This window comes from Ascidia mentula, chromosome 4, assembly GCF_947561715.1.
Source record: "Ascidia mentula chromosome 4, kaAscMent1.1, whole genome shotgun sequence".
Lineage (NCBI taxonomy): Eukaryota > Metazoa > Chordata > Ascidiacea > Phlebobranchia > Ascidiidae > Ascidia > Ascidia mentula.
The window spans coordinates 11,556,579-11,572,819 of NC_138569.1; the positions used below are offsets into that span (position 1 = coordinate 11,556,579).

At 42.6% G+C, this 16,241-nt stretch overlaps 1 protein-coding gene and 1 pseudogene across 1 annotated transcript; one reads left to right on the top strand and one right to left on the bottom strand.

Moving 5' to 3' along the window:
- Nucleotides 1–2,473: 2,473 nt before the first annotated feature.
- Nucleotides 2,474–4,401, top strand: LOC145898085 (ribonucleoside-diphosphate reductase subunit M2-like; annotated as a pseudogene).
- A 10,372-nt stretch (nt 4,402–14,773) lies between these two features.
- On the bottom strand, nt 14,774–16,204 carry LOC145898086 (uncharacterized). Its single transcript, XM_082986525.1, has one exon. The coding sequence runs from the start codon at nt 16,202–16,204 to the stop codon at nt 14,774–14,776; it is 1,431 nt and encodes a 476-aa protein (XP_082842651.1).
- Between the last annotated feature and the right edge of the window lie 37 nt (nt 16,205–16,241).

Genomic DNA, 16,241 nt, shown 5'->3' on the forward strand with positions numbered 1-16,241 from the left:
CTAAATTTGATGCCATCGCATAGAGAAGAGTAGGAACTTACAAAAAAATGCAAATGAGTGGGTAGTTGAACGATTCATTTTTCTGCAAAATCCAGTTCCATTTTTGGTTGCTCTTTTAACCAAAATATTGAGTAACCAGGGGGGCAAATGGCCCTAGGGGGGTGGCTAAACCATTTTTTCGGAGACTAATTTTGATCAAAATTTGTAGATATGAAATGGATCTTTCATAAAATCACAAATGATTGGACACTTAAACGATTCATTTTGCCACAAACACAGCCTGATTTTTTTGCTCCATTTTCAACATAAATTTCAGCAGCACCCACCAGCAAGTTACTACCTAATTGGAATAGCTCAAAACCCCACTAAAACTGCCCCAAACACCCTAAAATTCGCCATGACAATGGCAGCACATGTGCGCTCATTCAACCGTAAATTTAACTTAATTGCGTCACTGCTTTGCTTGGTGATGCATGACTTTGCATTGTGACACAGGTCTACACGGTGGGCATTTCCCAGCACCAAAACTAATTTTCATAGAAATACCAATATGCGTCCTTCATGGCCACCACCTGTATAAAGATAAAGGCATTAATATTTGCCTGTGATACATAAACAAAGGAAATGTGGCAACAAAGTGTGATGTGTATTTTCAGCTATTCTACTCTGTTGAAATAGGTCAAAGCCGATGTTACAGAATTGTTTGGATAAGGAGGCAGAATACAAAGAAATACCCGTTTTGGTAAAGAAACGCATGCTAAACGTGTTAAAAGCTGCTGAGTAGTATAGTAGGGGAATCTTGTCTCAGAAGTCATAAATTCGTTTTAGTGAGCCATCATGATGAGCGTTCCTTAGTGATGATGCTACGCCATTCACGTGCTAAGTTAAGGCCTACACTGCTCACAGAGCAGCCGAGTGCTTGTGCTGGGTCGCCGAGAGGTCAAATCCGCGCTCCGATTTACGACCTCTCGCTGCGAAGGATAGGGAATGTGATTGGGGGACCGGTCGTAAACATCAGAGTGATCGACGTCCAAGTGAATTCCAGACTGTGAATTTCAGCTGGACGATCAGTTTATAACGATGAAAGTTAAAGCCGACTCTGATTAAAACGATAACATACCAAAAAATTACAATCACTTTACAAGGATGATATTTATGTCTCAGTTACACCGAGCATGACGCGCTGTTGCCTTTGGCCGATTGCTTTGCTAATCTTGACACAGTGCAGAACGATGCTATGAAAGGGAGAATTGTTAATTGTTCTCTTTTCTCTATTCTGGAGCGGGGTGCTTGGCTTTTTCGACTCGGCTGGGAGCATTTTTTGCGCCTTTTCGGGCTTTTGATTAGTTTATTTCCATTCGAAGCACCGCACAATGCGTTTGGAACCGGGCCATCGGTTTACGGGAGATCAGATATAAAGTCCGGGCTTCTGCTTCCGTGCGGCATATTGCTGATATAGGTTTGTTCGCATTAAAAAGTGTTTGACTGGTAAAAAATGTGCGATTTTATTTTGTTTAAATAATGAAAAGAGTATGACGTGCTGATACCTTTGGCCGATTGCTTTGCTAATTTCGACACAGTGCAGAACGATGCTATGTAAGGGAGAATTGTTAATTGTTCTCTTTTCTCTAATCTGGAGCGGGTGTGGGCACGGGTGTTGGCTTTTTTGACTCGACTGGGAGCATTTTGTGCACCTTTTCAGGCTTCTGATTGGTTTATTTCCATCCGCAGCACCACAGAATGCGTTTGAAACCGGTCATTGGTTTACGGGAGATCGGGGATAAAGTCCGAGCTGCTACTTCAGAGCGGCGTATCGCTGTTATAGGTTTGTTCCCATTAAAAAGCGTTTGACTGGTAAAAAATGTGGGATATTATTTTTTAAATAATGAAAAGAAAGTTCCCCAGCGAAAAGAGGGTAGTTGAAAAAGAAAGCTCGCAAGCGAAAAATAGGGTAGGTGGATGCGTTGTAATTAGCTTTGGGTGCTTGCGTTCTAATTAGCATCACAGCGACATGCAAACCAAACTTGATATTATAAATGGACGTTCAACGAAGAGTGCACGCTGCGTATTGTTTAACGATAGAAGTCAGGGCACACGCTGTGTTAGTCTTGATGCGGCGCTGTGGGAAAATTGTTAGTTGTTCTTTTCTGTCTAACCCGGAGCGGGGATGGGCACTTGTTTTCTTCGATCCGGCTGGGAGATTTTCACGCAGCTTGTCAGACTGTTGTTTGGTTTATGGGGTTATAGTGAAAGCACGCGCTGTTGTATTTATGTTTTTTGGTCTCCCGAAGCACCGCACAATGCGTTTCGAGCTGGACTATCAGCTTCGTAAAAGAACCAGTGAAAAAGAGAGTAGGGAAAGCGTTATATGCCGCCTTGTAATAATACAACAAAAGAACAACCACCAGCGAAAAAAAGGGTAATTGAAAAGATAAGCTCGCAGCAAGCAAGTAGAGGGTAGCTGCATAGCGTGATGAAGAGCAAAATGATGGCATGCAACTCAAATATTTACTGCGAAGTTCAAGTCAACAAAATCAACGAATTGAACCAAGAAACGGTAAGTTGGTTTACTCTTTAACTTGCTACTTCAGTTTTTGTTATTGTAAATCTCATGCAATAAAAACTAAACGGACATACCTACAATTTAGACATTGTTTGTTGTTTTGTAGAGTGACCGGGATATTGAGCCATTGCTTCGTGACAACCCACGACGATTTGTCATCTTTCCGATTTAATATCATGACATATAGAGAATGTACAAGAAAGCAGAGGCTCCTTTTTGGACAGTAGAAGAGGTGCATTACCCTGGCTTGCTTGCAGCAAGATTCTTATGTTAAATTGAGTCTGTAAAAGGGTGTATTTACTTTTGGCAACATCTTGCACTTACCACCAGTTTTCTCGCAGAACCAAACTTGGTAGTCTCCTATACAATAATGTCCTTTATTCGGAAGGTGGATTTGTCGAAAGACATTGTGCACTGGAAAGGTTTAAAACCCAATGAAAGAAAATTTATCACCCATGTTCTTGCATTCTTTGCCGCTTCCGACGGGAATGAGAATCTCGTAAGTTACTCAAATTCCTACAACAAACATTCAACAAGCTTTTTTGGTTTGGTAAAATGAATTGTTACAATTAGGTCGAACGTTTCGCTCAAGAAATACAACTGACTGAAGCCAGATTTTTCTATGGCTCTAAATTGCAATTGAGAATATTCATTCCGAGATGTGCTCTCTTTTAATCAATACTTATGTTCACATTAACAACATGATAATTTTTGCAATAAATGTTGCCCTGTTTTGTGAATTCCTAACAGGCATTTTGTTATATAGACATGTTATGCAACACCATAGTTTTGTAAGCCTAACATCAATCGTCAACCTTTTATCTGAAAATTACATTTTGTTTAACCACATTTGTTTGCAGGGAGTACCTGTTCAACGCGATCGAAACTATGCCATGTGTTCGCAAGAAGGCTGAGGGGGCCCGCAAATTAATGAATTAGCAACAGTCAACCTGTGCAGAGCGAGTGATTGCATTCGCTGCGGTGGAAGGCATTTTCTTCAGTGGTTCATTTGCTGCAACATTCTGGATAAAAAAAAGAGGCCTCATGCCTGGTCTTACCTTTTCCAATGAACTCATCAGCCGTGATGAGGTTTGTATAAATTGTGAAGGATACCATGTCGAGGGGATATATGGTGGTCGAAAATGCTCCATGTCCAGTGATGCGGTATTGCCCTTATTTCTGTGTTCATATTATCATGTTTCTAAGAAATTTCGTTTTTTCCACCTTTTCAATAATTTAAAACGTGTCACTCATACAAAAAAAAAACGCTTCCAGAATCCAAAATCCGCACCAAAGTGTAATGGACATAATTGATGCGAATAAATTTATTCGGGGGAAAAGCATGCATCAGAATAGTTTTGTAAATTGCTGTTATTTTATATTACTTGGGCCAAACATCACTCAAATAACGTAGTTTGTGAAAGGCGAACAAACACACAACACCGTATTCTAACGCTTCAGTTTGGTTTAGAGGAGTTTTTGACCGAAGCTTTGCCTGTTGCACTTATTGGCATGAACAACAACCTAATGAAACAATACATAGAGTTGCAGACATACTGCTTGTTGAATTGGACTGTCTGAAAGTACTTAAAATTGTATTTGACATGTTTTTACTAATGTGTCTTAAGAAATTTCATTTATGCGAATTTGTGATGCAATATATGAAAATTACCGAACGTTTTTAGGTTTTCAAATCCGAAAACCCGTTCGATTTCATGAAGTTGATCTCACTCGAGGAAAAAACCAACTTCTTCGAAAAGCGCGTCGGCGAATATCAGAAAGCTGGAGTGATGGCACAAGCGGAAGACTTGAAATTTACGCTAGATGCAGACTTTTAACCGTTTCCATTGCTCTATATTTTATTTCTACCTTCGTCTAACTAAAATAACTGGTATTGGTGTCGTTTATCTTATGGGTATCCAGTAATTTCGAATTGAGAGGGTCGATATTTGTCTGTGAAGGAGGAAATACAGAAAGGAGCCTTTTCTTTCCTCAGTCCATTGGGGGGTACAACAGATTATTTACTTATTTTGAAAATATTTTTCATGATATTTTCCAAACCAAAGCATGTGATTGATGTAAATTCAATTACGTGTGTGATAAAGTTACCCTTGTCCCAAACCACAACCGACACTTTGGCATAAACTTGCCGTTCATATTTACCTAATGTATTTGATTTTCTTAGGTGTTCTCTAAAAAACTTACAAATGTGATTATTATTCTATTACTTAAAAACACCACAAAATCAGACGTGATAAACCAGACTTAAGTCAAACGAATCGACCGTTCGAAAAAACAACTCGATTGTTTATGTCGTTTCACGGCGTTAGTTCAAAAGAAAACATTTTTTTTACATTGATGGCTACGATATTGTAATGTTTGGGAACAATCTTTGGCAGGTTGATCTGGAAATAAATCACGGTTGAGTTTTATTCAGTTACCTACAACCTTTATGAGTTTAAAATGTTTTTTTGCACTGTTTTCGTATAAAATTATTTCAATGTAGTTTGTCTTCTAAGTTTCAAAACATTACAATGACATATCGTAGCCATCAATTCAAAAAAGTGTTTTCTTTTAAACTAACGCAGTAAAAACGACGACAACGACCAAGTTAAGTGGTGCTATGTATACCTAAATCAACAAAACGTTTACAAGGAAACACTTTACTTAAAGGAAGCATTTTGTCTTGGTTCACAGGAGTTTTTAACCGATGCATTTGGCTCTTATTGGTAGGAACAACAGCCCGATGAATTGAATTTAAATACATTAAGTTTGTTGCCAACAGAATGCTTGTTGCATTGGACTGTCCAAAGTCGATGAATCTGAACTGACGTGGCTATTGAATAGATCGTTCAAATTAATTTTGTGTGAAACAAGGAAAAGCGTGGATTAAAGAAATGTATGCAATGCAGTTGAAACGTGAACACGCGCAACAACATGCAGTTTATTGAGCTCAAGATCTGCGACAGAAGTGTCCTAACCCTTGGATCAGTATCGAAAACCGAAACTTAATATTTCGAGTATATCCAATAAATGAGGCGACAATAATATTATGTCTGATGTGCCGCAAGTTACAAATTTAAAACAATCAGTTTATGTCGCTGGAACCAAGACGATACCTAAGCTGAGATAAGCGTTGTTAGACCTAAATAGCTGGTCCTAGCGTAAAATCAAGCTATCTAGAACTATTATGTATTTCTGCTCCCTTCTTTCACTGAAAGAACTTGTATTAGAATCTTTTATCTTGCTTGCGGGTTAACACTGTCCGTATTTTCATTATGTGAGCTTGATTTGTTTGTTTTTATCATTACAGCTTTACACATTTTACGGTTTCAATGTTATAGTTGCAAGTGGGGTTCACGTGATGCTTTGCTGTGGTTGCCACAATCAGAACCATGTAAGAACGAGTCTCAACGTTAGATTTAAGATTAAACAATGTCAGCAGAGCATTCGGTGCGTAAAATATGTGCGTGACCTTTCTCTTCCCAACCTGGAGATGTCGTTCATATATTCCCAGCAAAACGATCGAGATGTTGGAATATCTTGGGCCGAAATGAATAAAACCAGACCAGGAATCAATTCAAGTCGCCTGTATTTAAGCGGTATTGTTTCGAATGCGATCCTACAGAATGTCAGGGCACATGAGACTTATTACACTGATCCACTATACTTACCAACAGCACCCGCGGGTGAAAAGGCCAACGCAACAGAAAAGCAAACCATTTTAAATGTATAGGCCTAAATCAAAAAGAAATATAAAACAAGTAGGTCGGAAAAGAGCGATCGACTGACGGTCAACCAATGTTATTCATTTACTGTTCCGGTGGTATGTCGATGAATCTGAACTGACGTGGCAATTGGCGTTTTTGAGACTTTCACCCGATAATTATATATCGTTCAAATTATTTCGTGTGAACAATATATGAAAAGCGTGGATTAAAGAAACATATGCGCAATGCAGTTAAAACGTGAACACGCGTAACAACATGCGGTTTATTGATCGCACGATCCGCAACAGAAATTTCCTACCACTGGATCACTGTCGAAAACCGACTACATTAAAAACTAAAATTGGATTTTAATATGGGATGCGTAATAAATCACTGGTAACTACAGCCAAAGATGCCCATGCAGGCGAAACTTAATTTTTCGAGTATATCCAATAAATTATGTGACAATATTCTTATGTCCGTTGTGCAACAAGTTACAAATTTGAGACACGTTTTACAATCAGTTGTTGTCGCTGGCACCAAAACGATGACTAAGCGAGGATAAGACTTAGCTAGACGTAAATAGCTGGTCCTATCGTAATATCAAGGTTTCCCCCCCCCCCCCCCCCGGAAAACAAAAACAAAAAAAGAAAACCTCCACCTTCCTCTTTTATTCGGGGGGGGGGAGGTTACTTGAAATGATCTCGATACCTTGTTTGTGTACCTTGGGTATAACATGTAAAAAAAGCCTGGAGATGGGCCCAGCTCTTTCCGGACACGCTCTGCAAACGATTTAACCAGTTTTACAAGTTCTTTCCTGTATTTATCTGTGGGGTTAGTATCAAGTTTGTTGTAGTACGTTGTGTTGTTTAGTTGCCGATGGGCCTCTTGTATGTAGTCCTTTGTTTCCATGACAACCACGGCACCACCCTTGTCCGCGGGTTTAATTGTAAGGTTTTTGCAATTCCGTAGTTGCCGGACTGCTTTTGATTCTTTTAGTGACAAGTTGTGGTGAAGTCTGCTTTCTTTGTTAAGAATTTCCGCTTCTGCGCGATTCCGGAAACAGCTTATGTAGAGGTCGAGGTTTTGATTGCGTCCTTTCGGAGGTGTCCATTCGCTGTGGTGTGATTTGGAGTGGGCCTCATTCCTATAGCCATCTTGTGTGCTTGTGGAGTTCGCATGAAAATATTCAGTCAGGCGCTTGCGACGAAAGAACGCCTCTAAATCTGCGCATGCTTTAATTTTGTCTAGCGTTGACGCTGGGCAAAAACTAAGACCCTTCCGGAGAAGTGATGTTTCGCCACTGCTAAGTTTATGTGCAGATAAGTTTATTGTACCAGTATCACCTCCTTTAGTGTTGCGTGTACTTGAAAGTCTTTCTTTTCGGAAATCGTCTAGTTTCCGTATCTACAGCCCATCTTGCATGGTGATAGCAGACTTCGTGCAGTGTTCCTGCAGCTTCCGGTTGTCGCTTATCGCCAACCACCAAACCTGAAAACATTGTTAACCCACACGGGGACTACTACCAAGAAGAACTTTGGGACATACCCATGTGGAGGTGCGAGATGCGCATTATGCCACCATATACACCGGTCTAATCAGCTCATGACTAAGCATGGGCAAAATTTCTCACCACAGGGAACATTTTCCTGCTGGTCAACCAACGTCATTTACGCCTTAACGTGTGCTCGCTGTCCAGGAGCTTTGTACATCGGACAAACCGGACAAACACTAAGACAACGAATGAACGGACACAAGAACGATATTCGGCACAACAACTACGAGAAACCGGTAGGAGCTCATTTTAACGAGCCTGACCACAGTGTTGAAGACATGAGGGTTATAGTTCTGCAGAAGGTCAAGAGAAGAACTAGCGAGAGAGACGGCGGAACAACGCCACATCGAAAAGTTTGACTCTATCAACCCCGGTCTCAATAGAGACTGGGGCTTTATGAGTCACTACACGCACCAAGATGCCACGGGCACTAAGTGACCAACAATGATCACCTCTTCGTGCGTTTTTCCTTTTTTTCTTTCTTGTTAGCGCTGTAACCGCATTTCATTTGACACGTTATTTGCTGCACCTGAAGAAGCGAGATCAATCTCGCGAAAGCTCGTGCTACTAAAGTGGTTTCATAGTCAGTCCCTTATAAAAGCAGTGCACAAGCAAGCAATATATTTGTAACATCGAAAATCACTCATGCACAACCCCTGCGTCACACAGTAAACATATAATTGAATTTCAACACAATATCAATTTTGCCTTGTATTTTTTCCTTCTGCCATGCTTGGTAAAACTGAGTTGTTAGGTACCACGTGTAGCGTGCTGAATTTAATGTCAAGTTTATTTTACTAAAGCTAGAGTTGCCTTAATTCTATTTGAATAAGTTGCTGTAAGAAATATTAATCGGATTGGTTTGTTGATGTTTCGTGTGATCTGGCTCAAAACTCCGGTAAGGGTATTTTTATTAACATTGTTTAACTGGAATCTTAGTATACGTTTTCTTCACAGAAAACCGTGTTCTTGCTCGTGTCCGTGCTCGTGTTCCTATTCTTGTACGTGTACCTCGTACGTGTTGTCAAGTGCCTGTGTCCGTGTGGCAAATACACGCGTTTTCGGGAATTGACATTCCTTCTTGGTGTGACGACGGCGCGGTGCCAGACGCGCAATTTCTGTCGTTACATTAAAGTTTTCGGAGTATTTCTGAAACAAAGTTTCCAAGAAGTTCTACTTTTTGACGATCTGTGAAGAAATGGATGAGACTATATCTCCGCTTGAATCGCCGGAGCCTACACGGTTGAGACCTCTCGCCGCTCAAGTCGTACAGTATACTGTCCCATGACGAGATACACCGCCATGTCGACAAGCTCAACAGTTGGTATGCAGTGGCTGAGACAGGCATTTTAAATAAGGACCACTCCCTACTGCAAGTAGCTAAGTTCCATATTAACGAATGCTACTCACAATTGCAAAATATGTACGGAATGTATATTGCCTCTTGCGAAGACTCAGAGAACCGCGTTGTATGCGAGGACCAGTTGAAGTCCGTCGAACAATGTAAGAAGGAGTTCGAAACCAGAATTGCGGAGTTAACGCCATTTGAACTACCAAATGCATTGCCCGAACTTGTGCTACGCCCACAGCATAGGGCACCAACTGTGGCTTCAAGCCACAGATCCTCACGGTCCAGCCGCTCACGTTCGTCTGTGGCGAGCTCATCTGCGACAGAAAGAAGTCGTCCAGAGGCAAAGGTGGAGCGAGAGTTGGCATTGATTCGTCTAAAACAGGTCGAGGAAGAAAAAGATCTAGTTCAAGGGCAACGAAAGGCGGATTTGGAAAAGGTTGCTTTGGAAGCAGAAAGGCGGAAGTTAAAGGCAAAATACGATATCCAGGCTGCCGATGCAAGGGCTAGAATATTGAATGAAGAACCCAATGATCTGACATCGCCGGACAAGGGGCCCAACCATAGTCAGAGCCCAGAAGTTGAATTGACTTCCTCGGTGCTGGCTGTCGAAGAAGTTCCGACGACGCCTTATGCTACCGAGATTGTGCGTCCCATATCCAAAATGGGGAAGTATCACGTGACAACGTTAGTCCTCTTGTACGTGCTCCTGTATTAAATACACAATCGGACTTGGAAATGAAAGAGAGCCCAGCTGTATTACCGTGCATCGTAAAGGCAGTTGGAGAAGGCATGAGTATGCCGAAGCCCGACCACATGACGTTCTCGGGAAAACCTACGGATTATTGGATGTTTGTACGTTACTTTGAATCGAATCTCGAATGCAAGACTCGAAGTGACGATATGCGCCTAACATTGCTTGTCAATCAATGCAAAGGAAAGGCAAGGTCTCTGATTGAACACTGTTCTGTCCTGGAGACAAAGGAAGGCTATCCAGAGGCAAGAAACATTCTCTACGAGAACTTCGGTAAGCCTTATATAGTCGCTAGAGCTTTCGTAGAGGAGTTGACTAATGGCCCTAACTTAAAACCTGATGATGCAGCCGGTATACGCGCCTATGCACAGACTATGAAAAAATGCTTGTTGGTACTCCGCCAACTTGGAAATTTTGCTGACTTAAACACTATAGATCGTTTGGTGGCTTTGGCGAACAAGCTGCCATATGAGTCGCAAAGGCTTTGGCGCCGCCGAGTTGCGCAGATTGTAAGAAAAACTGGCAGGGAGGCAGATTTCGCAGATCTTGTTGAATTTGTCGAAGAAGAATCTGCCGTAGTGAACACTTTACCTGGCCAGTTGTGTGTGTCCCGGAAAATTGAAGAAAAGAAACGTGCTGGTAAACCCAGTGGAAGAAATGTTACCTGCGCCACTGTGACAACAAATCCAAGTTCGTCGCCTGCCCCAATATTGAGCTGTCCATGCTGCAAACGTAATCACGTATTGGAAAGATGTGAGGCGTTTGGTAAAAAATCCAAGGTTCAAAGAAGAGAGTTCCTAAGGGATAAATTTATGTGCTATAACTGTTTTGGTTATCGACACACGTCGAAGTTTTGCACAAGGCCAAGTGCATGTGCTGTTCGGGGCTGCACCCTCGCGCACCACACATTGCTGCACGAAGATATGCCAAATCCTGTACGTTCGAGGACATACGTGCCTGCGTCGGAAAATTATGATAGAATTCCGCGCAGCGAACCCCCCAGGAGCCAGACTAACAATTCTACAGCCAGGTGCAATGTGATAAAGAATGGCCATTCAGCGTACTTTTCGGTTATTCCGGTGAAAATTCGAGCCAATGGTCGAGAGGTCAAGACGTACGCGTTCCTCGACCAGGGATCCGATACAAGTTTTTACGACAAAAGGTTAGCAGATCTACTTTCGATAGACGGAAGTCCGAGACAAGTTACCATGTCCAGCGTCGGGAGAAGGCCCGCAAATTACAGCGGAATCAGCGCAAATTTTCGCGTTTTGTCGTTAAGTGAAGATGAAGAAATCAGTGTGGACAATGCCTTGTCTATTGACTCTATTCCAGTCGAGCCTAATCCAACCCCGAGAAATACGTAACTGAATGGACTTCCACACCTACAGGGATTGGAATTTCCTCAGTTGTGTAATGGTGAGGTGCTACTACTTATTGGCACTGACGTTCCGTATGCCCATAGAGTATTGGAGATGAGAACAGGAGACCGCAAACAACCATTTGCTGCGAGAACACCGCTGGGGTGGTCTCTCGTCGGCCCGTCAATCTGTTATCCTGCCGTTGATAATATTTCAGTTAACTTCCTTAAATGTGAATCATGGAGAGAGGAATTCCAGCAAGAGCCTGATGACATTCCATTCCCAACGTCAGTTGAGGATAGGAAAGTGCTCAACATGATGAAGGACTCGGTTAAACATACCGATGGACATTTCTATTTGCCGTTTCCATGGCGAAGTGAAGTTAGTCTGCCACAGGACAGCCGTTCTATGGCTGAGCGACGGCTTTGGAAACTTTAATAATAATGGAATTGTTAGTATGTTTTGTTGTGTTTTGTTTATTTGTGTTTACACCCTTTACTAAGTTAACCATACATAATGACGTCATTTTTAAAAATTTGTACCTTAAACGTAAATGGCATGGGCCTGGCCACCAAAAGGCAGGCCTTGTTCCGCCATCTTTCCTCTTTAGCTTTTGACATTTATCTCCTCCAGGAGACTCACTCTTCACCTCAAACCGAATCCCTCTGGAAGTCCGAATGGACTTCCGGCCCTGCCCTCTTAAACTCGGCACCCTACGATGGCTACGCCAACGGGGGTGTCGCAGTTCTTCTCAATTCTCCGAACCTCCAAATTCTAAAATCTGTTTCTGACTCTGCCGGCCGTATTATCGCGGTCGACATCTCAACCCGCACCCACACCCTCCATATTGTCAACATCTACGCCCCCTCTGGAAACCCGGTTAGTAATAATTTATTTTTTAATTCACTGTATTCCTATGTTACATCACCGCACCCTATAATTTTGGCTGGAGATTTTAATTGTGTTGAAAACCCTTCCTTAGATAAATTTCCCCCTATCAAAACCTCTCCCCCCAGCACAAATCTAGCACAATTAACTAACCTTTTTTAAGTTACAAGACTCTTTTCGTCTACTCCACCCCGATTTAGTTCAATTTTCCCGTCGTTCCTTTAATTTTCAATCCCGTTTGGATCGCATTTATGTTACTCCTAATTTAACGCCTAAAAATCATTCTTTTATTACCTGCCCCTATTCCGATCATGATTTTGTTATTCTTACTCTTAATTTGGTCTCTGCTCCACCAAGGGGCAGAGGCCCATGGAAAAATAATGTCAAAACCTTTTACGACCCCTTTTTTGTTTATGATTTAAACCGTCATTATGTTATTTGGTCTTCACTAGCTCCTATGTTTAACAACCCCCTTGATTTTTGGTTGTCCCTTAAAGTTAAAATTAAATCCCTTATAATTTCCCATTCGAAACGTTTAGTTAAAGAATCACGTGATTATGTTTCTTCCCTCCAACAATCCCTTGACACTATCAGAACTACTCTTAATTTTTCTACGTTGAAAGAACATTTTAATTCCTTTTATTCCGTTAAAAAATCCTTACTTAATTTTCATTTGGAAGCTGCCCGTTCTAATTTACTTAAATCCTTATCTTCAGACCCTTATTTTAAACCCATCATTGACAAAGCCCTTTACGCAAAACTTCTTCCCTTAAAATTTAATCCCCCTATTTTTGAGTTACAAGATTCTTTTGGCCTTCCTTTAACTACCCCCAAAGAAATGCTTTCACATACTTTTGATTTTTTTAAGTTGTTATATTCTAATCAAAATCTTGAGTTACCAGCCCCCACGAACATTTTTCTTAAACAACCTCCTAAGTTTATTCCTGATTCTTTTTTAGAAAATTTATCTACCCCCTTTTCAGTTTCAGAAATTAAAAAATCTGTTTTTCTTTTTCCCTACGGTAAAACCCCCGGCCCCGACGGTCTCAGTTCATAGTTTTACAAACTGTTCTGGGACCTGATCGGGGCCGACCTCACATCAGCCCTTAATTTTTCTTTTCTTAACGCTTATACCCCTCCTAATTTTACCGCAGGCCACATTACTCTTATTTTTAAAAAATCTGACCCTTCTTTATTATCAAACTATCGCCCCATATCCCTTCTTAATTTAGATTATAAAATTCTGACTAAAACACTTAATTTACGTATTACCCCTTTTATTTCACAATTAATTTCCCCTAATCAGTTTGCCCAACCTGGTTTTACATCTTCTCATGCAACTACTCTCCTCCGCGACCTTCACTATTCAGCTAAAAAACGTAATTCGGACTCCTTTTTTATCTCTCTTGACTTCCGAAAAGCTTTCGATTCCATCTCTCATGACTGGCTCCTCTTGCAATTAAAACTAAAACGCTTTCCCCCGCTTTTTACTGATTTTTTATCTTCACTCTATTCTTCATCCTCATCACAAGCCCTCCTCAACGGGTTTGCCACAACGGGTTTCCCGATCAGGAGAGGTGTTAGGCAAGGTGACCCCCTTAGCCTGACCCTCTTCCTGATTGCTGTCGACCCGCTTCTTGCTGCCCTTCAAAACCACCCTTCACCATGCCGCAACGTTCCCAAAGCGGTCGCCTACGCGGACGATGTCACCCTAGCGGTGACCGGCCGCGACTCCCTCTTACTTGCCCTCGACCTCGTCACAAATTTTTCCAGTGTATCAGGCTTAACCGTTAATCCCACCAAAACCCAGGCGATCGCCACCATCAATCCCCCTCATAATTTTACCCAATACAGTATAATTTGGAACAGTAAGGCCATAAGCCCATTAAACATACCTGTAACGCCCGTTAGATGCTCCCCGGTTCGTGGAGCGGAACGTAACACGAGGGAAAGGTTAAAACGCGCCTCCTGAACTTCCTCCGAATATACTCGGAGTTTTTTATTCGGTCAAAGAAGACGGTTTCTACACAAAATGCATCACGTCAACAAATGCACTTCAAATGAACAAATACAATATAGGCTCACCAACTGTTTTCGGAACCGGCATGCAAACGAATAAATTGTTGGTTCAGTGTCACGCCTAAACAAAGAAGCAATGTAGCCTATAGTTACAAATTCCCGAAACGACGTTACACACAATGCTTACCAATTGTTGTGACAGCAAACCACAGACACCACTTGAATTAAATGGCACGAACACTCTATCATTAAGCCCTTTGCGACATAGAACCGTGCTCCACGGAAGCCAAACACGAAAAGGAGTTAACCACGTTTTCATTTCAACAAAACTACCCGTTAACTGTTACGTCACAAACTGCAATAGACTGCAACAATTATAGCAGTGAAAAGAAAAAAGGCACATAAATAGAAATCAGGCAATTGCTGGCAAATAAGATGTAACATACCCCCCCACAATGTACGAATCCAAAAGGAGTACATTCAACACAAAACAAACCAGCATCGGCAGCAATTGCAAACTTATATACAACACAACACACAAACATCGGGCAATAATTGCGAACACCGTTCACCTGCAACTAATCACGCATCGCGTCGTCGCGGCACAATAAGCACAATTTTGCGATTGGGCGTCTTAACGCACCAGTGTGAGTCTTGACGATCACCTGACGCACAACTCCTTTCCGATCAGGAAGTACCTCAATCACTCGACCCATGAGCCACTTGCTCCGGGGCTGGTTGTCATCCGCCACAAGAACCACGTCATTGACCATAAAATTCGAATGTCCACTTGCCCACTTCGATCTGGGCATGAGCGTAGGCAGGTACTCGCGAGACCATCGCTTCCAAAACTGATCGGCCATGTATTGTACCTGACGCCACCGGTTTCGATGGTAACAGTCCTTCCCTGTGAACAGTCCTGGGGGCATATTCGGCGCTGCACGCTGCAGCAGTAAATGATTGGGAGTAAGGGGCTCCTCATCCTTCGGATCGAACGTCACTGGGACCAAGGGGCGGGAGTTCAGAATTGCCTCGACCTCTACCATCAGAGTGCACAACCGCTCATCAGACAACGTCTGCTCCGAGAGCAGGGCGCTGAGAATTTTGCGCACAGAGCGTATCATGCGCTCCCATACCCCACCCATGTGGCTGGCAGTGGGGGGATTAAAATTCCATACAATTTCGCGTTGTTGCAGATATTCGTGAATCTGCTGTTGGTTCCACTTCTTCAGTTCTTCGCGCAGGATACGCTCGGCTCCGACGAAATTCGTGCCGTTGTCGCTGAAGATCTGGTTTGGACGGCCACGACGACCGATGAACCGTCGAAGGGCTCCAATAAAGGAGTCAGTCGACAATGAATGGGCTATCTCGATGTGTGCGGCCCTGGTGGAGAAACAAGTAAAGATGCAACCGTACCTCTTTACCTCACTTCGCCCTTGCTTCACAAGGAAGGGTCCGAAGTAGTCGACACCCACCACTGAAAATGGTGGCTTGTTGGCCTGCAGCCTCGCAGCAGGAAGGTCTGCCATCATCTGCTTCCCCAAGGAACCGTTTCGTCGTCGGCAAGAGAGACACTTGCCCAGCACGCGTCGAACCGCCACACCTCCTTTGACAATCCAGTAGCGTTGTCTAAGGGACGACCAGGTGTGTCCCATTCCAGCATGACCAACCTCATCATGCCGCTGCATAATCACCAGGTCTGTAACCCGATGGTCGTACGGAAGGATGATCGGATGCTTCACATCGAAGTCGATCAATGCACGCTCCAGCCTTCCGCCAACCCTTAGAATTCCATCAACAAGAATTGGGTTGAGCTTTCCCAAAGCTCTCTTCTTCTTTGGCAAACAAACAGTTCCGTCCTTTGCCTTTGACACTGCAGCAATGACGTCTGGGAAACTGCGCCCCTGCACGTACTTCACGATCCCAAGCTCAGCAGCTTTGAGTTCGACGACAGTCAATTGACCAGTCGGTACCCTGTACTTCGACGGAAACCTATTGGCTAGCAACATTGACTTGTATCGGAGCATCCATCCGACAGCCCTTTTT